This window comes from Excalfactoria chinensis, chromosome 1 (assembly GCF_039878825.1).
Source record: "Excalfactoria chinensis isolate bCotChi1 chromosome 1, bCotChi1.hap2, whole genome shotgun sequence".
Taxonomy (NCBI): Eukaryota; Metazoa; Chordata; class Aves; order Galliformes; family Phasianidae; genus Excalfactoria; species Excalfactoria chinensis.
Window position 1 is genome coordinate 101143863 of NC_092825.1, and position 21159 is coordinate 101165021.

General features: G+C 40.5%; 1 protein-coding gene across 2 annotated transcripts; it reads left to right on the top strand.

The window, feature by feature from the left end:
* Window positions 1-47: 47 nt before the first annotated feature.
* CHAF1B (chromatin assembly factor 1 subunit B) lies at window positions 48-16528 on the top strand. Of its 2 annotated transcripts, none has more exons than XM_072340410.1 (14): window positions 48-165; window positions 569-699; window positions 1061-1193; window positions 1890-2007; window positions 3384-3487; window positions 5510-5606; window positions 7290-7374; window positions 7885-7978; window positions 8599-8668; window positions 8755-8846; window positions 10275-10437; window positions 11902-12306; window positions 13429-13520; window positions 13991-16528. In XM_072340410.1, exons 2-14 carry the CDS (start codon window positions 574-576, stop codon window positions 14110-14112), a joined length of 1701 nt encoding a protein of 566 aa, XP_072196511.1. In that variant the 5' UTR covers window positions 48-165; window positions 569-573; the 3' UTR covers window positions 14113-16528. The 2 variants fall into 2 exon arrangements, with proteins under 2 accessions (XP_072196511.1, XP_072196521.1); XM_072340420.1 differs by having other exon boundaries at window positions 110-165; window positions 572-699; window positions 13991-14971.
* The last annotated feature ends 4631 nt before the right edge of the window (window positions 16529-21159 follow it).

Below are 21159 nucleotides of genomic sequence, written 5' to 3' on the forward strand. Positions count from 1 at the left end.
TGTGAGGAAAGCCGCCTCGCTGCGGGTGTGAGAAGCTGTGGTGACTCCGCCAAGCTTCCCGCCAGGGGGCGCTGCCGCCCCGCTCCGAGCCCGCCTGGAGTCCGCACGCATGCGCGGGGCGGGAAACGCGGAGCCGCGCTGGAGCTGGGCCGGGCTGTGTTGCAGGTAGGGGATGGGGGCACGGGTGGCTGATACTGCGGTTGGGGCTGAGGGGACAGGCACGCGGGGCAGCCAGGCCAGGGGTCAGATGCTTTCTGTGGGTGTGTGGTACGGAGCGGCGGGGTCTGGAGGCCTAATTTCTTCCATGCGGTTAAAGCCCTGCAGCTCTGGCGGGCGGGAGTGGCTTCTGTTGGCTGTGTGGGGTCGGGTCGGCCTCCCCCAGGAGGGAAGAGCTGCAGTTTCTGCCTGGATTCCGCCAGTAACCTCTTCCGCTGTAATCACGGCTCTTCCTGATCTTCCTGAACCTGCCGTCCTGTCAGTTTCTGTAGTGCTTGTGATATCCACGTTAATTTGAATCGTGGTCATAGGGAACAGGAATTTAGGCAGGGTTTTGCTCTGGTTTCCTTAGCAGATATGAAGGTCATCACTTGTGAGATAGCATGGCACAACAAGGAGCCCGTGTACAGTTTGGACTTCCAGCACGGAACTGATGGGAAGATCAATAGACTGGCCTCTGCAGGCGTGGACACGGCTGTCCGGGTATGTCTCACACCTCTTATGTTTTCTGTCATAAATAAAGTATGACATGTACTCTTACCTGAGGTGTCCCTGGCCGTGTTCAAGGGGCGTCTGGATGAGGAGCTACAAGATATGGTTTAGTGGTTTGTGGTAGCAACGGTAATGGGAGGATGGTTGGACTAGATGATCTTGTAGGTCCTTTCCAACCTTGTGATTCTATGATTCTATACTACAGTATAGTCACGGCTCTAGCTCCAAGAGGGAGAAGCTTCAGATTGTAAGTTCAGAATGATGGTCCAAGGAGTAAATAGTGAATTCTTGTAGTGAGACGTGTAGATTATATCCTGTTTCCAAAAACTACCTGCAGTGCTTTTGTAACTAGATATGGAAAGTGGAAAAAGGACCGGATGGAAAAGCTATTGTGGAATTCTTGTCCAATCTCGCCCGCCATACCAAAGCAGTAAATGTCGTGCGCTTCTCTCCCAATGGTGAAGTCCTCGCATCTGGTGGTGATGGTGAGTAACAGTGATGCTAATGAAAAGAAGCTGTGTGTGCATCTGGTGATTGAAGGGAGAAAAGCGAACACACAAACTTGTTCATACCTCTCTCTCACACTTTCAGTTTCAGATTCCTACGTGCCCAGTGACTGTAAGCAGTAAATGCTTGTCATGCAGTTAGTTCCTGAATAACTTTTACTGGCTGAGTCTGAGATGCTGTTTTCCAGGCATAAGATAAATAACTGCCTGTGTTTTCCAGAAGGGGAGATTGAGTGGATTACCTAGTGTCACAGTGAGAAGCTGTGGCTGAAACTGTGTGTTTTTCCCTATCTCTCCAGGTTGAGATGGTTTCTTCAGTCCCAGTAAGGACAGCAGTAGGTAGGGGTGTGTCCTATGAGACAGCTGAGTGTTACGTTCTTCACTAGGAGATTTTCACAAAGCATTATGTACAGAGCCATAGCCAGCTCTAATCCAAAGCAAACTGAAAGTTAAGCCTTGCACTCTCATCTTACTCCTGGGAAACTCTTTCATTTTATTTTTTAATTAAAGCATTACATAAAAAATAAAAGGGTAAGGCAGTCTAGGAATTTCTCTTCCCCTTCACAAGTTAAGATCTGTTCTTCATCTGTCATACGTGAGATGAACATTGAACTAAATGTAATGTGTTAACAAATGCATAGGAAAGAAAGAAGCTTTGTGTTGTTTTTTGAGCAGATGCTGTTATTTTACTATGGAAGCTGAATGACAGCAAAGAATTGGAACCACTAGCTTTTCAGGATGAAGATGAAGCTCAGCTCAACAAGGAGAACTGGACAGTTGTTAAAACTTTAAGGTATTTTAATTTTTTTTGAGATGTTCTTCAGTGTTTTTGATTCCACAGTGACTTTTGTCATCTAGTACAGACTTCTGTTCAGTGATGTTAGGACTTCAACGCACTCTAGAATTTACTTACTGCGAGTTCATCTTTTTACTGGTTTTAATTTGTTTTTCTTTTGATACAGGGCCACCCTGCGTCTGCTGTTACAGCATTTATTGTGACATAAAGAATTTGCGTGGCATAGCTAATGTGCTCTGAAATTGGTTCCTGAGATTTGCAATCACTTAAGCCTTAATGCCTGTATATAAGTAAATATAAAGTTTTATATATTAGCTTCATAGTGCAAATTTTGATCGTTATTAAAACAAAAAACGTCAGTAGCAGAAATAGTTTGGGCACATTTGCCAGATTGTAGCTGTGAGGCTGGAGGAGTCTTTTTCAACTAGTTCTTTTAAATAGTTGAAAATCTACACTGGACAGCTTTAGTTTCAATCTATGTTGCAATTAATAAGATAGATACACTTAGCCTGCAAAGACCAGGTAAGTATTGCTGACTGTGGCAAAGGCATCAAACCACTGCTGGTTTGCAGTAGCAGTACTGTGTGTGGTGTTCTGTTCTCACACTCAGCAGAAGATTGAAAGCAATGGGTGGTTCTGCAATCTGCGGTAGTTTTTTGTGATGTATATTTGCTTTGCTTTCTGTGTAGTATCTGTTAAAAGTTTTGGTCTCTGTCTATGCTGCTAAAATCATTCAGAATTTACACTTGTTTACGAAACGTAAGTCACTGCTATCCATAACCAATACATTCCTTGCAACTATTGAGATTTATGTAGGAACGGTTTCAAATGTGCTAGGAAGGGTGCATAAAGCACCAACATGAAGTAGTAGTAACACAGTAACATTAATCTCTTAAAGCAAACAGAGCCAATCCCCCATTCCTAAATTCCCTTTCCTTCCCTACTCCTGTGTATGCATCTTTGTTTACTGTTTTTATGAAACCCGTAAGTTTGCAAGAAAGTCTTCATGAATAGTGACACTTAGTAACTGCTTTGGTCTAGCTTCGTGATTGGACCGATCCTAGCAATGTTCCTTTGCAGATACAAATTCATAAGCGACTTCAAATGTGGGGTTTTTATTGTCTGTGAAAAAAAGAAGTGTTAAAGAAACCTACTTGGAGAAGAAGGAGGATGTGCTTTCTGAAACGTCCTAAAGCCTCTGAGTATGGAAATGCTGTAGAAGCTGAAAATCATGCTGTTCCTTTTCTCCAACAGTTCTTTATCTCTCTTTGATTATTTTTTTTTATTATTTTTTTTAACCCCAAAACATGTACAGCTGTTACATTTACATGTACCTGTTTGTCTTAATAATCAGTTCCTTTGCTGGCTTTTAGAGGCCACTTAGAAGACGTGTATGATATTTGTTGGACCTCGGATGGGAATTACATGGCATCTGCCTCCGTGGATAACACGGCTATAATGTGGGATGTCATTAAAGGTAAGTACTGCATTTTATCCATTGTAGTTCCAGCCCTCATGTATCCCTGGGTATTTACCAAAGTAATTAAATGCATCTTTATTTAGTGAGAGAACAGTCAACTCACTTGGTAGATTTTCTGGAATTGTGAGGCATATACCCCAGCATTTAAAGATACTTTCAGGTCAGCAAAGTTTATACACGAGTAATGACTTCAGATTACTTGGAAAGTGAATGTCACCCTTTCTTCCCACCTCCCTCAATCAAGCTCATACCCCACGCTCCCCAACAAGTAAACAAAACTTGACTGGTATCAACTAACTATTTCAGCTAAATACAGAAGAACTTAGAAGGTGGTTGTTTTGCAAGCTATGACACTTCTTTACACTGTGGTCAGCAAAACGCTTTTGTTCATGCTCATCCCTCTGCCGTGGGATTACTCATATTCTCCTAGAAAAGCCCTGTGGAGGTTGGACCAGTTGAGAATATTTAGGACACTGCAGTTCCCAACTGTGTGTATATAGCTGCCAGTAACCAGCTAGGTTAGGTTCCTTGACAGGAGTTTAGTATTTTCTGATGAGCAATGTGATCATTACTTTCACTTCTAATTTCATGCGGAAATAGTTGACTTTCCCCAAGTATAACTTTCCTAAGTATAAGCATTCTTGCTGCTTTCTTTTATCATGAAATTACTGCTATGGAGGAAATTTGTATCTTCTAGGCAGTATCAGAACTAGTAAGTCAGAAGTAAGAGGCCAGTACTGGAAGATACAGGACTTGTGGTTGAAGTTGTAGGTACACGAAAGTAAAGAGTTTCAAGGAGAGCTGAGATTGCATAGCTTAAGAAACAACAACAAGAAGAAGTGGCGCAGTGGTATAAGCTGCTGCCTGCGGCACTGGAGGGCCCGGGTTCGAATCCCCCCCCTGTGGCGCAGGGGTAGAAGTGCCGCTTCGCTACACAGGGGGCTCGAAACCTGGGAGTTGGACTCGATGATCTCTAAGGTCCCTTCCAAGTCGCACGATACTATGATACTATGAAAACAAAACAAAAACCTGACTGAAAGAAAATTAATTAAAAAAATCCATAGGGCTGTTGAGTACAGAGACAACATCTCTGGCTTAAGAAATTGTTTACTGCTGAAAACTCAGAGGACATCCTGGAGAAGTACCGTTATGTGCTCACTTTCTTCTTATGCTGTTAGGCATCTGTTGTTGGGCACTGTCTGAGAACAGGGACTTTCGGACCAGAAAGACCTTTAGAATTTGCAGCACAGCCTCAACTCTTTGTTATCTTTTCAAAGGGCTGTGTCTTTGAAACAATACAAGACTTGTGTTATTAGAAGTCCATAACTGACAGTTAAAATGAAGTATTTTATGAGAATGACATGTAACTGTACCTCGTCCTAGCACTTTGGATTTGTGCCATTCCACTGCAGAACATGAGGAGGGTTGCAGAGTTCATGCCTTCATGATAGATTGAGTTGTGAAAGAATAAGTTAGCACTGCTGTAGAACTGTTTCTGAAAGCCGTGTGAGTAAATGATCAGTCAGTGAGCATGCAGTGCCTGCTCGGTGGAGAAAGTGAATTTCTACGGGCCTGGATAGCAGAACCTAGCTATCTAGCCCCACCTGAATGTTATGTTTTAATGCTGGAACTTCTGACTTGCCATACACCCCAAATCAGTTAACTATTGAACAGTATTTTAGAGTTCCATGAGAAGTTTTTTTCCTACATCAGAAAAATTTTGATACGCTTTTAGTTTTGAAATGTGCACATTTGATGCCTGAACCAAGCTGCTTATCTGAGTTAGTTCACAGGGAGCAGCCCTTGAATTGGCATTGCCAATTGGCTGCATCTAGCTGCTTTATTTCTAGAATCTTCCTGTTTCTAACATTCTTGTCAGGTGCCACCAGGATAGATTTGCATGTTCAAAAGATGGTTTGTTTACATTTTAAAACATTCTACTTTGTTTTATTTCTGAAATGAAGAAATGTTTTTAAAGCACGTTTGAATTCAGAATTTGGGAACTGTTTGTAATTGCAGGACAGAAGGTTTCAATATTAAATGAACACAAGAGTTATGTCCAAGGAATAACCTGGGATCCTCTAGGCCAGTACATTGCAACTCTGAGTTGTGATAGGTGAGCTGTTGCTCTAAGTGTTTTGCCTTGATGTTCTTTCTTAAACATACTTTTAAGTCGTGCTCAGGTATGCTGTAAATGTGACTTTTATGTGGGTAAAAGGTTGAGGTGAAAGCAACATGCTAATTTAGTTAGCTTTATGACTGTGGTAAAGGATTCCTGAGGTATGAGTGTCTTTTCTAAATGACAAGTAAGCTTAGGTATCCTTTCAAAGAAAATTGTCTTTAGGTAATAAGTTTTCATGCCATTAGCCATGAGAGATACCAGATGCATCTTAAAGAGGCTGCTGCATTCTCTGGTTGTCAGTGAGCGAGTAAGTCCATCCTTATCAATACATTTTACAGAAAGATATGAACCGGCTGAGTAATCAGTTCAAGTGTTTTTCCACTGATACCTTTCTTTTGCCCTCTTGCTCCCTCCCATTCCCAGCAGTTTTGTAAGTAATGTCATTGGGAAAGCAAACGCGCACTTCATAAAAGTTGGGCCTTGTCAGAACTTTGCAGTTCAGCTTAAACTGTTAAGGGCATGTGTGCTGCTCTGAAGGGACTGCAGCTGGCTAATAAATGCATGTTGTCTGGCACCCATTGCAAAGAAAATTGCTGTCATAGTGCAGAAGTAGTTTTAAGATTTGCAGTAGGCCATGAGAAATGGTGAGTTAATGACTACTAGTTCATTGAGCCTCTGTTTTTTGGTAATCACTTATGTGAAATTTGCCTGCCTTTATTAAAACATACAGCAGCAATACATGAGTAATAGTGTGATGCACAAGTTTTTCTTGGAGTCAAGTCACAAACTAGAGCATGAACTAATCTGAATAGAGGAAGTTCCCTACCTTCTCAGGTTTCAGACACTTCTGCAAGGTTGGCAAATATCTAGCTCAGCAAGAGTCCAACAGGAGCCAGTGCTGGTGCTTGGACTGGATGTTCAGCAGCCTGGAGTGGAGAGATTTCCTCTACTTTTGCCAGGCCAGCTTAGCTGTGTGGCACCTAGAGCCTGTGGTTCCACAGCTGCCTCAAACCTACTGCTGAATGCTATAGCATCGCCTTCTGTTTTCTCCTCTTTGCTCCATCAGGACTTTGTGGAGCTGTTTCAGCAAAGCAAAACTATCTTCTGTTAGGTTAGTTTTCTACCAGCCTAACAAACCAGTGTAACCCAGCAAAGGCTTTAGTGGGTGTCATAGCTGGCAGAAGGACATTTAGACCAGCCCTTAGATTTGCTTTGGCTACCTGCTGTTTTAGGGTAATGAAGTCAGCGGAGCTCAAACATTCTCCTTGCTGTTACACTCCAGTGTTCATTTATTCCTAAGAAAACTCAATGAAAGCCCTGAAATGTAGCTAATGGTGAGATGAGTTTCCACATCACGGGAGCATAGTGACTACTGCAGCACAGGTAGGAATGCCATAGCTGTTTGCTATCCATTAAATTCCTTTATTCTTCCATGAATACGTGTGCTGGTACTTTAGAAACCTGATTGAGTCAAATAGTTGTCAGCGACTAATTGGTTTTGTAGCCATAAAAAATATATCTTTCCTAGTGGTCTCTTGTGAATGATGTTAAAATTTTTGTGTGTTTGTCACTTAGATTTCTTACATTTGGCAGTTCTTATTGAAAAGTGTTGTAACACTGTGTGAAGCCTGGGGTGAAAGGACGCTGTGGAAGCTAACTGTACTCTCTGCTATGTAGGGTTCTTCGGGTTTACAACACACAAACCAAGCGTGTAGCATTCAATGTTACCAAGATGCCATCTGAGTCAGGATCTGAAGGAGAGGTATGTTCTGCTACTAATGGTGCTGGAGAACATACTGCGTGCTGTTGTGTATGAGTTATTCACAGAGCAGAGGAGCAAGTATTTTCCATTCAAATAATCTACACGTCGTGTATTTCTTTCTCTGTCTCAGTCATTATAAAAGTTCTTTTTAAACCTCTACTTGAAGAGTTAAAATTAAATGCCTGTGGAACAAGCTTTTACCTTTTACTTTTTACTGACTGCTACATAATGTTGTTCTCCAGGTTATTACTCCTTGATTGCTGGTTTAATGTGACTACTCTTAGAGTGTTTTGATTAGTTGAAGAGGGATTAGGGCCTATTTTTCTTAGCTGTGAGGAGTTAATATCAAAGAAAGAAAATGAGTTTGGAGGGGCTGAGGTTTTAAAAATATCTGTCTTTTGTTTTAAAAGTTCCATGAGGATGGGTTGTACACCCAGATGATTTTTTCTCACTTGGATTCTAGCTGACATACTCATGGCACTTCTAACAGTGAGGTTTTCAATGTTACAGGCTAGGAGCTATCGGATGTTTCATGATGACAGCATGAAGTCATTTTTCCGCAGACTCAGTTTTACTCCTGATGGCTCCTTACTACTCACTCCAGGTTTGTGAAAAGAACATACGCTATGAAGTGCATTGTTTATTACTTAAGCGTGCGTAAAGATTGCTTGCAGGCTACTAGGGGATGTTTATTTATCTGAATGATGCCATTCCTCATTTATCATCTTCTCATGGAAGGAAATAGAGGCTTCACAATACTTTTTCATTAGTGGTTCAGAACTTCAATTTCCTCTGTGCTAAGGATGGTATTTATGGCATTTTTGAAGCATATAAATTGCAACAGTTTCTGTTAAAATAGAAATGAAAAGCCAGTATTTTCTTTTGACTGACAGGTCTTGGTTGTTTGTATTCTTTCTTACAAACATCATGCAGTTATAGTAAAAATAACATTGCAAGGAGGGGATCAGTTTGCTCACTTAAGCACAGCATTTATAGATGTCTGGCAACATAAAAAAGAAGCTTTGAGGGGGAAGTGTTTAAGGGAAACGCAAACAGCATTAAATAAATATTTGGGATGCCTTTTTAAGTTGTATTCGAGTTGCACAGCTCTTGCCCAACTAAATGACAAGTTTAATTCTTGAGAAGTAAAATGTTTGTAGACATAAAGTGTGTAGTCAGTACCTTTTGACTTGATGAGTAATGCTTTTGCCTTTATTTTTGCAGCTGGCTGTGTTGAATCAGGAGAAAATGTGACAAACACCACATATGTTTTCTCCAGAAATAATCTTAAAAGGTAGAGTTTAATAAGAAATAAGTGTTATTTTATTAAAAATAATAATAATAATCAAATGCTGTTTTCTGAAATACTTATTCTTAAAGGCCCATGGGTCATCTGCCCTGTCCGGGAAAGGCAACTCTTGCTGTTCGCTGCTGCCCTGTCTACTTTGAGTTGAGACGAGCACTTAATAAAGGTACTGCAAATCCTTCAGGGAGTATGATCTTTACAGCAAATATGTGAAAAGGCCAACGTGACTGTTTATTTTCAGGCCCTACAGTTTTATGCCCTAGCCTTTTAACATTCCATTAAGATAGTGTCGTACCACATCTTAGAAGCTGTTTCCTGATTCTAAGACCCTGAATTTACCTCAAGTACCTTGTGAGTAACTTTTGAAATAGTAGATGAGTGCCTTATTTGGCACTGCAGGCTACAAAAATAATTCTTAGTATTTTCCTTTAACTTTTAACTATTTTGTGTGGGGGAAAAAAAATGTAAATAACTTGGCTTAGCACTAAAGGAGCAATGCAATGAAATATTTTCTTTTAGTCTCAACTACCCACATCACAGAAGCACCACAGAGTTAGTGTAATTTGCAACAACCTTTGATGTTTATTCAAGGAAGCCAAACTAGAAGGAATGCTGATTTCTGATCAGAATGGGAGTTCTGAGGAGGGGAAGAGTGCTATGAAGTTGCATGAGAACTTACCTGGAGATTGAAATTCAGCCTTCTTATGAGCCCTGTGGGGCAGGAGTGTTTATATTTTAACAAGACTAGTTGTGTTCTGGTGAAAAGGCAGAGCTTTACTCATTTCGAGCAGGAGTGAAATAAAACCTCTTTCTTTAGAGGGTCAATTTGCAGTATTCCTTAGAGGATTTAGAGATTATCTGTTGTGTTCAGTATTTCCATCATAATATTTAGATCCAGTGTGGTAAGGAGATGAGTCTCAGCTGTAGCTCCTCTAAATGCAGTGGTTAGTTTCTGCAGCACGCTCCTAGAGAAGTGAAAATGCGGTAGTCCAGAAATCTGTAGGTGCGCCTACATGTTAATGGCCTGCTTTTTACAGTGCATTGCTTCCATAATCACAGAAGTGAACAGGAGGCCCATATTCTAGGAATTCTGGAAAGTAGCTAGCTAGTGATCCAATGGAAGGCAGAATAAGTTGTCCTTACAGTGAAGCAATGCTGGAAGCAAAAGTCTAGCTCGAAGCTGAAAACAAGATTTATTTTGTATGAGACATACAGAATATAATGTGCTGGCATAAATTTATGGTGACTTTGATTTAATGTATATCCTAGGAGTTGTTTGCATAAACTGTGGTATTAAAGTGCGTAATTAGGCTGATAAACATAAACTGGGAAATAACAGACTTTGCAAAACAAAATATTAGTAACCTGAATGAACTAAACTTCTGCTGACTTCTCTCTAAGACAGTAGAACCTATGGACAACGGAAATGTTAGTGCTTGCCATTAAGCTTTACATTTTATCGCCTTACTTTCTTCTCAGTCATTATTTGATGAACAATTAAATCTTTATTTGGTTCACAGCTAACTAGTACACTTACTACCCTGCTCTGAATACAAGAGAGAATTCTCAGTGTTTTCGTTTGTTTGCACTATAGATGAAGTCAATCAGAAATCATCACCTGCTCTGTTGAATCTACCCTATCGATTGGTGTTTGCTGTTGCTTCAGAAGATTCTGTGCTTTTTTATGATACTGAGCAGTCTTTCCCTTTTGGTTATGTTTCTAACATCCATTATCACACCCTCAGTGACATTTCATGGTAGGTCATTGTTAGATTCTTAAGATTTGTTGTGTTGGGGTGGAAATGTCCTGGTTTTGTGTTGAAGCTTTGCACTGCATCTTGTGTCATGCTTTATTTTTGAGATTCATTCATTTTGGTCACAGTCATTGCAATATTTGAGCAGCAAGTCATCTTGTTTGCTCTGTAAACCGGAGAATCATGGTTCTTTGATCAACTGGAAACCAAGGTGCCAGCAGCCAAAGGACAAGTAGGTGGCATTTTTATAGATATATGCACAATAAAGAGCCCATTGTTCAGGGAGTGGAGTGCTAAGAGTGATGTTATTTGAAGTTATGAAGGTCATATCTGAGTTTAGGTGTCTGTATCATGGCCAAATAATGCTTTATCTGTATAATTTCTCCCAGAATTTTATAAATATTTATATATTCTTATATATATACTTATACATACTTATACATAGCAGCTGATATGGCTTGATGTGGGAAGTCAGAACTGGAGCTGAAAACTGAAGTCAAGTCTTTGCAGTCAGTTAGAATAATCCCTCTGCCGGACTGCGATTGTTAGGCTTTTCTAGCCTGTGTTCCTAAACTGAGGACCACATGGACACTTCTTTTTTTAGAAGTTATAATTGATGACCATATTGTGTCCCAGTTCAGATGGAAGTAGTATCTGGTAGCAGCATATTACTACTAAACATAGAATTCATAGAATTACTCAGGTTGGAAAAGACCTTGAAGATCATCAAGTCCAACCGCAGCCTAACCAGTAGCCTATCTCTTAAAAAACAACCACAAAACAATACCACAACAACAAACCTCTGCTAAATCATATCCCTGAGTACCACATCCAAGCGGCTCTTAAACACATCCAGGGATGGCGATTCAACCACCTCCTTGGGGAGCCCATTCCAGTACCTAACCACCCTTTCTGTAAAGAAGTTCTTTCTAATATCCAACCTAAACTTGCCCTGGCGCAACTTGAGGCCATTTCCCCTCGTCCTGTCACAAGTCAGTAGTGAGAAGAGACCTGCCCCACTCTCACTGTAAGAACCTTTCAGGTACTGGAAGACGGCAATAAGGTCTCCCCTCAGCCTCCTCTTCCTCAGACTAAACAGCCCCAGCTTCCTTAGTCTCTCCTCATAGGGCTGATTCTCCAAGCCCTTAACAAGCCTCGTTGCCCTTCTCTGGACCTGCTCCAGTACCTCCATGTCCTTCTTGTGCTGAGGTGCCCAAAACTGGACACAGTACTCGAGGTGAGCAACATCAGCAAGGCCGGAGAGATTAAATCAGGTGTGAAGACAAGCAGTGAAGATCTTTTGTTCTTTTGAATCGGATGTAATTCCTTCACTGCAGTTTTGCTTAGATGTATTGGAGGAAGGGAAGAAGTACAGATGAGTACAGTGTCTTATATATGGAGGAGTGTAGGTGTTGAAGAAAGAAGTTTTCACCTTTGCCCTTAATGGATAAAAAAAATCCCTAATAGGTCCAGTGACGGAGCCTTTCTTGCTATTTCTTCTACGGATGGATACTGTTCATTTGTTACCTTTGAGAAGGATGAACTGGGAATACCACTGAAGGAAAAGCCTCAAATAAATGTCAGGACTTCTGGTGCAACAGAGAAGAAAGTGAAAAAGAGTCAACCACACAAAGTCATTTCCCCAGGCTCAAGGCTGACAGAGGGGACTCCTCTGAGCACTCCCACTCTCCAACCTAAAACGCCTGTAGCTGCTGCTAAGGACTTGCCTTTCACACCTGTTGGCATAAAAAATGTTCAAGTCTCATCTTCAGAGGAAAGGAAAATCGGCCAACCAGCCAGCCAGAGTACTAAAGTAAACCAGCCCAGGAGGATTACTCTCAACACTTTACAAGCATGGAGCAAGACGCCAAGGTGAGATTTATATTGCCATTTGCAGTCATAAATATGAAGGCCAAGACAAGCTGTGCTTGTGCTACATTTAAAGGTTTGGGGTTTAGATATTAATTCCCAGTCTTGATGTGGAACTTTTTGTTCTAGTTGTACTGCAACTAAAAGGTCAAAATGTCTTTAAAATCTTAAATGTAACTCATATTTCTGTCTAAAATGTGAGGCAGTTGCAAAGTTAACTTGGCTGTTAAGCTTTGTTGAGATGGCAGACATGCTTGTCTGCTATTATGTCCCACTTTCTAGGAAGACAGTGCCTTCATCTGGCAGGGAATATTATAAAACCCTTCTGACAAGTATTTTGAGAAGTAAAGAACCAGATGAATGGGTCTGAAAGCACTGCCTGAAGATATTCCATAGGGTGAAGATTTAGATGTTTTCAGAAATTGCCTGTGCTCCAAGTATTGGTTGTCACACAGTCTGCAGTATAACATCTTGAGCTGATATACAAACAATTAAAAGTCTAGACATGGTCAGCAAAAAAAGGGCTGATTTTACAATTTAGGACCCTATTGGTATTTCTCATAGGAACACATCAGTTACTGGGTAGCTGGGAAAGAGGTGGTCATTGAAAAAGAAGGTTCTGGGTTTCATCGTCAGCTGCAAAGAAAAGTTTTAAGGAGGTGATTGCAGGATAATGGCTTTCTGCACATCAGTGGTCATTTGTACAAGAACTAACAAATGAAGGGGTTTTTAGAGAGTTGAAAGTGACTGTTGTCTGGAGGGCAGAGTGACTGATGGTGCTAGTTAATCTTGAGAAATAAGCTATATTTTATCATACCAGCTAATTACACCATGAGTGTCTTCTTGTAGTAACATGCAAGGTACTGCCTGTAAGATTTGTTTTTTAATAGATCAGTTAATGTGTAGGATTATTTCAAATATAACAAATGGAGAAGTGTTTTCTAGTGAAAACGATTAATTAAAGATGTGTAGTTGTAGTCAAAGAACTTCTGAAAGTCCTACCTGGTGTATCACAAGAAGATGAAATGCTTAGTAATATGTTTCCAAACAAGATCTAAACTTAAATTACTCTGTGTCAAATAAATCTTCAGATAAAGTACTTGAACTGTTTCTTCTCTTTCAAAGGAGAATAAACTTGATACCACTGAAGCCAGATACACCAGCCTCAGTATGTACAGACACAGTTCCTGTACCTCCTTCCTCAGAACAGGAACATGGTAAGTTTTTGTGGCTCTTAATATCCAGCAATTTTTTTTTGCCAATCATATTTTCCGTTATAGACTTCTATTATAAGCCATAAATATCTCAAATCAAGCACAGATGTAAAAGTAGTTGCAGATTGTAAAGCTTCTTCATTATGTAGGTGTGTTTGAAAGGTGCTTTTGACAATATGAAGTGTGTAGATCTCACTGCAGTTGTCTCAGCTGCTCATGTGACAGTATGTTACTGCAGTTCAATAATAAGGGTACGATTAACTGACATTTGAAACACTGCAGAGTAAACTTGCTTGGACTAGTTGGACGTAACGTTCTGCAGCTCACACAGGTAGGTTTTAAAGATGCTTGGAGGTTCATTCAGCTGCTGGACTCTCAGACCAGTTTCTTGAGTGCTTTAATTGTGAATCCAGCAAACCAGTTTACTTCCTTCATCGCATAGCTTGAATGACTTTGGTATTTGTCTGTTTCAGAGAGGCCATTACCATCTGATGACAGTCTTCAAAATCCCCCAGCATGTAAACGTCCTAGAACTGAGGAAATGCCTCTTTCTGTGTCTGCTGAAGACGAAACTGGCTGCAAACCAAACAAATAACAGCTAGTTTCATAGTAGACTCTTCATTCTGAACACAGTGCAGCCATACCTGAGAGCTCATTTCTTTCTGCAAATGATAAATCCTCAATTCCTGATTAAGGTACCGTATGTGTATTTGAAGTAGTGCTGTGAGTAAGCTGGCAGTAGGTAGGCAGTTTTCAGGAATGTAGCTTTTCAGAAGAGGAAATAATTCTGAAACTTCTTTGAAGTGTAGTTCTATTTCTTGAAGACAGTGATCTTCGATGCCACAGTTCAAGGAAATCATGCAAATCTGGCTATCAAAAAGCCACACCCTACCTAAGTTTTTCTACCAGAATTCCCTGAGTTGATGTTTATAATGTATCATGTCGTCCAGCAACTTGTCTGGCACTTAGGTAGAATTTCTGAGGAACTGAGTTCATTCTGATTTGATGTTGCTTAAGAAAAAGGGAAGAAACAAAAAAAAACCTGAGGCTGTTTTGCTCAGGGAGCTTGGCTTATACATTGTAGCAATGTGCCAAATAATCAGTGCTCTCCAGCACCTGTGGAATGGAAGCAAGCCTTTATATGCTCTGACCATGGCAGCATGCAGTATGACTGATGCTGAAACAAACCAGAAGCTAAAACTGCAGAAAACAAGAAAGCGGAAAGAAGACATTTTCTGAAGACCTGTTATAAGCATTAACCAGTGGAAAAAGGTTCTTCACTGAACAAAGAAGTTTCTGTATTTACACAAATGCAGACGTGAGATTTTCCTGTGGCACCAAGATTTGAATTTATACATTAAAAGTGCACAAAAATCCTTCCCCCGTTCTTTTTTCTAACTCAGATTCCTTTGGCTAATAAAATAAAGCATGATTCCAATGTATGTTACGATTTTAAAAGCTGATTTGTGTAATATTTCCTATAATTAAAGTATGGCCTACGACTGGAAACAACACCAACATCTTTGGAAACCGCTACACTGTATTTTCTCTGGTGTGTGAAGACTCGTAGAATGCTCAGCCGCAGTGTTCTGTGCTTATCCATTTCATTATTATTGTTCAAGATCAGATATTTATTTTTGAGAAGATAATGCTTAAAATGTATGTAGTTGTTGATAACGATACCGTGTAGACAAAAATTTCTCTTGTGACTTAGCTCACACTTTTCTATCATGTGAAGCTCTGAAATGCATGGGAGGGGAAAGCTAGAATTCATATTTAACCTCCTTGATTTCCCTGCATTTGATTGTTTTTAAGGTGTCTAATAAGTGTTTATTTTCTGTCCGTTTCTAAGTAAGTGTACAAATGCACCAGACACAACAATGTTACAGAAGTCTTTCATAAAAAAATGCCAGAAAGAAGCAATGCTTACAGATACCCATCCCCAGAAAGGTTTCAGGCAAATGGAATATGTTAACTACAATCAAACTTCAACAGAAATTAATAAGCAAAGTGTTTGAGGGAACTGGCTGTGTTTTTCTTTAAACCACTGAGATGAAGGTAGAACTAAACCTAGCCAAACCTGGGATTTCTTACAGTCAGGAGTAAAAAGACTGAGCAAAGCTACATCTGAAACAGCTTTTTCCCTGAAATTTGTAGGAATAAAATGCGTAGAGATCTGAAGTGTTGGCTAAAAAGCAGGTATCTGCAGCTTACGCAGCAGTGCATTTGTGGTGCGTTTGTTGTTGCTGCTAACACAGCTATGAGTGTTTTTGTTTTGTTTCAGCTATAAGAACGGCAGTATTTCATCTTTCTGTAGGACAGTGACCCACTTGATACTTCAGAGATTCATTTTGTGCGCTGCAAAAGGTCCTTTGAGTTCAAACATATATTTCTAAATACTGATTACAAAGCTGTGGTGTATGTCGGTTAGCTTGTTTCACTGTTTTCTCACCAAATGCAACTCATCATGAGCTTCTTTCTGTTGAAAGCTATAAGATTGAGTATGTTATTTTAATGGTAATGACGTAACCAGCCTTGGTAGTCTTTGAATGCAATTAATTACCAGAGTATTAGTCTTCATTTCATGCCACACGCATTCTGGTAACATCCACATTAGTTTATGTAGTTGCTAGCCTATTTTCTCACTGCCTTACATTGTAATTGGATTGGTAGATTTATTGATGCTTTCACAGCTTCCATTTGGAGATTATTTCCACTTCATCAACTCTGTCATGAATAATAATCTGGTATTTTTTCTTTCCTGATAATGACTTCTTTCATTAGTTTTAGTTTTTCTTCTGCTGCTGTGATTTCATACTTCTCCTTCCTGTTAATTCTCTGTTATGTTCTACTTTGTTATTAAGAAGCATCAAGTCAGTTTTAGACTTGGGAACTGGAACTATTCACTGGGTGTTCAAAACCTGCACCCAGTCAAAAATACTTTGTAGCTGTGTATATCAGTATCTTCCCAGCATATCCCCCAAAAGACCAAATAAACGGGATTTGAATACAAGTTTGTGTTCTCTGAGGTAAAAGTAGCACAGTCTTCTGTACCTGTTGGACCACAACATGCATGGATTACTGAGTCTTCCTGTCTTTGGAGACAATTGCGATAAGGCTGGAGGGGCTCTGAGCAGCCTGATGGAGCTGTAGGTGTCCCTGATCATTGCAGGGGAGTTGGACTGGATAGCCTTGAAAGGTCTCTTTCAGCTCAAAATGGTGTTGCTGCTGTGCTTGCTTCATGACCATCCCCATCTCTTGGTGCTGATTCATCTGCATTTTTACCATAAGCCACAGTTTCTGCTTCAGTCAGGTGATGAGCTCCCAGAGGCATTCCAAGGAGCTGCCTGTCACAAGGAAAGAAACCCTCATCTTTTTTTACTTCTACTTGAAAGCTTGTCGTCATTTATCAAGAGTGCAAATCTTATTTGTCTGTTTCTCTGTGGACTCCCAGGGAAACATTATGCCTCTTTTTCAGAAGCCCTGGCTCCCCAGCATGTGGGCAGCAGCGGGAGCAATGACTTCTGCCAGCTCAGTCAAGGACTTCTTCGTGGCAGATCTCTACCTCACAGGGAGATACGTGTTCTGTTCATGTTGGGATTTCAGGGTCACCTTGAGACCGTAGGAAATCTTACCAGACACTTTGAACCATTTCTTTAATGAGAAGGTTCTTTGCTATTTTGATCTATTTTGGTCTATGATGTGCCCTTTTTTTTCTTTTGCAGGTGAATGATTGTTTAATTGTACAAAGTTCAGCCTATGGTTCAAAAAAGCCCCAGCTCACAAAAAGTGAGACATAAAAAGAAAGTAGATTGCCCACCAGGTGCCGCTGTTCTAACAGGATTCCTCCACTTGTACTTAGGGGGTAGAATGATCCAGACAGCTTTTTAATAACGGCTTGGAATTGAACCTATATAACAAATATAAATTATCTCCAAATAAATTGATTTTATTATTTTGACGAACTTCCTTCTGAAAGGATGTGTTTGGTTTTGGTTATGATGACCATATCTCCCTATCCCTTCTTTGCCAGGAGATATAAAGTAATAGATCTGAAATACCACATGCAGCCCTCAACTTGCCAGGAATCTCCTAAGCATCATTTCTGTCAAAAAGCTCTTTGAAGGGGGTATAGGAAGGAAATATGTATGGACCATCTGGTTGGTATATACTCCAGGATCAGTTTGGGATTGTCTTTCCAGGAGCATTCCAGGTTATGATACTCATATCGCTGCATGTTTGCATGCCCCACCCCTGTGTCAGAAGTTAATTGTGTATCCATATAGCAGTACCAAGCTTGCCTGTTCTAATTTGTCTTAAAAAGCTGCACTGCCATTTTATTTCTCTTCCAGCCTATTAAAAAGGAATGTAGAAGATGAGGGCAGTCACATTCAGCTGCTCATCTAGGAGAGAGTGACCATGGAGGGTATGAGGGCGGTATGCCGGCAGTCCCCACACGTGATCTGTGTTCTGTTTGCAAGAGCAAAATGTGTCATTTTTATTTGTGTGGGTTATTTTTGCCTGGAAATGCACTTTCTGCTGCTTCCAACTTGTGTCAGACTGGTGCTGCCCACTCAGGGTCTTTTCCATCGCTGAGTTATTAGTCATTGCAATCACAAGGAGTACTTGCTCCTCAACAAAAACATCTAGATTTACTTCCTTAACAGAAAACAAGTCGTTCAGTGAACCACTGTACTATTGAGACCTTGTTTCATACAGGAATACAGCTATTTGCACTAGTGTTCTCAAATAGGCTTTGCAACACTTTAGACTGAGGGGTTTCACTACTGTCTTGCTGCTGGAAGGACTTTTTTGCTGTGTAATAATGGTTAATTTTGAGACAGCTGGACATAATCCTGTCTGTGCTATCAGCGCTAGTTTTATTTTTACCTCTATCTGGCTACCTATATTAAATACATCCCGTTATTTAATCGTTTTTTGTCAAAACTTGGTTAATATTTGCTTATGGATTCAAAATGGCATCTTTATGTTGTGATCTTTAAGCTCCTGTCTGGACAAGCAGGAAATAACCACCATGTGCTGAGGCTATCACCTGAATTTCCATCCCTCTACATTTCCTTGCAAAGACGACAGAGGACAGCTCTTAGAGGAGCAGGCAGACAGGCACTTTGTAACAGCCCCAAGTCTCTTGGGTGCTCACTGTGCTCTCTTGAGTCCAAATGGGAAATCATGATCAGACAACAGTGAGACACTGCCCCTTCTGAGTGGTACCTATGGATTTTCTCTTTGCTGTGTAAGGAGTAGGTAGGGGCCATAGTTAATGAGAAGAACTCAGGTAGAAACAGAGGTGGCTGGAAAAGCTGTGATCTGCTGAGCCCTCCCTTCTACCAGCATGGCCTGACCTTGCCTTTCTGACTTAGTGTCCTGGGCTGCTGGTGCTCTAGTGCCAGCAGAAGAACTGGAATTTACAAACAGAGAGCAGTTCAGCTTTTGCCCTGCCAGTTCCCTGTGTGCCAAACCAGAATACAGCAGGTTTTTTCTTGAGCCTGGCAGCCACTTTCATCCAAGTGATATTGCTGAGAATGCGGCTGCTTATTCCCTCAGTTGAAAACCCCAAAACCCATGGCCTGGAGGCCTCTTGGCCTGCAACTTGAGAGGGTTTGCTTCTGGGAGCATGAATAATTAAAAAGGTTCACAAATTTCTTTCTGTCTGGAAGCTGTTCATAAATCTGGGCTTGTCCAGAGACTGTGAAAACTTGATCCTGGTTCTCACGAAGGCAGAAGATCTTTTCGGATCTTTTCAGCAGGGACCGATGAATGTCTGAGATCTCCAGCGCTTCAGTGTTTCTTTGTGCCACGCAGTTACAAAGATGTTGGATTCACACTGTGCTTATGTACGTAAGTGCTCACATGCACTCTAGCCTATATGTTGTTCTCCTTTTTTTATGTATATATTTTACATTTCCAAACATTTTTCTTGCTATGGCTTATATTGACCAGAAAACCTTCATCTTGTGAAGCCTTATTTCTCTGACACTTGCATGGTATGATTCACACACCAGCAATGCTTACAAATAATGTCAAGTTTTATCTTGGTATAAAATTTTCCTGTGCACTTAACCAGCAAAGATAAATAAATAAGCTGTGCAGACGTATTTATTTGAAATAACTTGAGATAGGCATTCTTAAACTTTGTTTGCTAAGGAAAACGGGCCAGATTGAAATGGAAATGGATATTTGTATGTATCAGCCTGTTTAGTTGAACTGGTTTTCATACTTTGGGCTAAATGAATGCCACCTACTGCATGCTGGGCACTGTGGGAGATTTGTAGGTGGTTTAATTTTGCCTGTCTTGGCACCAGCAAGGTTACACCAGCTGGATGTACTTATACACATTAGGGCATAAAATAAGGTATGGGTTAATCTGCAAGCAGAAGAGAGATAATATGTTGGCTCTGTGCTCCAGCATTTTAAACTTGTATTTTGACTCTACAAAAAAGCTGCATCTCTGCCTGTATGATAATTTATTGCAAGAAAGCAATGTCTGGAGCCAGCAGCAAGCTAAATCAGTGCGTCTTATGTGCATATACAGTGATAACACCGACTGGCCTTGCTGCAGTATTTTGTCTGGATGCAAGCGTGTGTACTTGAGAGCAGACAGTGCAGTAACAAAGATGAGTTATTGGTTATTGGAACGTGTCTCATAGAATGGTCAGTGCTCTGTAGTGGGAAAGTGTGTGTATGCGTACCCAGACTGCTCTTCAGCCAAGAAAACTGGAGTGTCTTGCAAGTGCCTGTACGGAGTGGTTCTTTGTGGAAGAGCTGTTAGTGAATACACTTTTGTTTCTATGTTGTTCATCAGATTCCCAGAAATAAGGAGGCGGTTTTCAAAATGGATTCTAAGTTTGCAACAACTTACAAATCAGGTGTATGCACACATTCTGCTCTTCACAAAGTTTGCAAACCCAGGTGACGTTGTGATGTGGGCATCTCTTGTCCATTTGTCAGTGAAGAATTGCCTGTTGTGATTATGCAGAGAATGGGGTGAGAAAAGAGAGAGAATAACATTACTGAAAAGAACAAATGTTCCTAACGGTACTAAGAGAAACTGATTTTGGCACGTGGGCTTTAACACTCTAATTGTAAGCCATTGCAGATACAAAAGGTATGTAAGATGACTATGTAAAATGGCTGTTTGATCTTCCTTACTGTTTTCTGCAGTAAGAGGTGATTCTCAGTTTTCTAATTTCTTGATGAATAACTCGAGATTGATTTTGGAGTGAATTCTTAGGGGTGAGCTATAAATCCATGAGGACAGGGATGACAGCGGAAGGGATAACGCATCTGTTGTACCCACATCCTTGCTTCATAAATCACTACTGTAGGAAGGAGATATTGGTCATCTATAATAATAAAAAGCGGCTTTAAACACTGCTTTTCAATTTTAACAGCAGGATTCAAAGGATGCATTCTGCTTTCTGATACTTAATAAATTCAGGTTCGTGCCTGAGCATTTGCTTATAGTAGCCACATGATGGCAATATTGCTAATCTTTAACTTTATTTCTTTAAGCACCTTGCTAGCTCTGGTTTTGATTCAGAATATGGTGTGTAGTTTTACAAAAATACTGAAGAAGTTCTCTGTCTTTTAAAGGCAAAGTTTCATGTTCAGACTTTACATA

Coding starts and splice junctions, on each gene's coding strand:
- CHAF1B (XM_072340410.1), top strand. CDS start 574: ATGAAGGTCATCACTTGTGAGATAGCATGGCACAACAAGGAGCCCGTG. Junction 5,607..7,289: donor GCAACTCTGAGTTGTGATAG/GTGAGCTGTTGC, acceptor TCTGCTATGTAG/GGTTCTTCGGGTTTACAACA. Junction 7,375..7,884: donor AGTCAGGATCTGAAGGAGAG/GTATGTTCTGCT, acceptor TCAATGTTACAG/GCTAGGAGCTATCGGATGTT.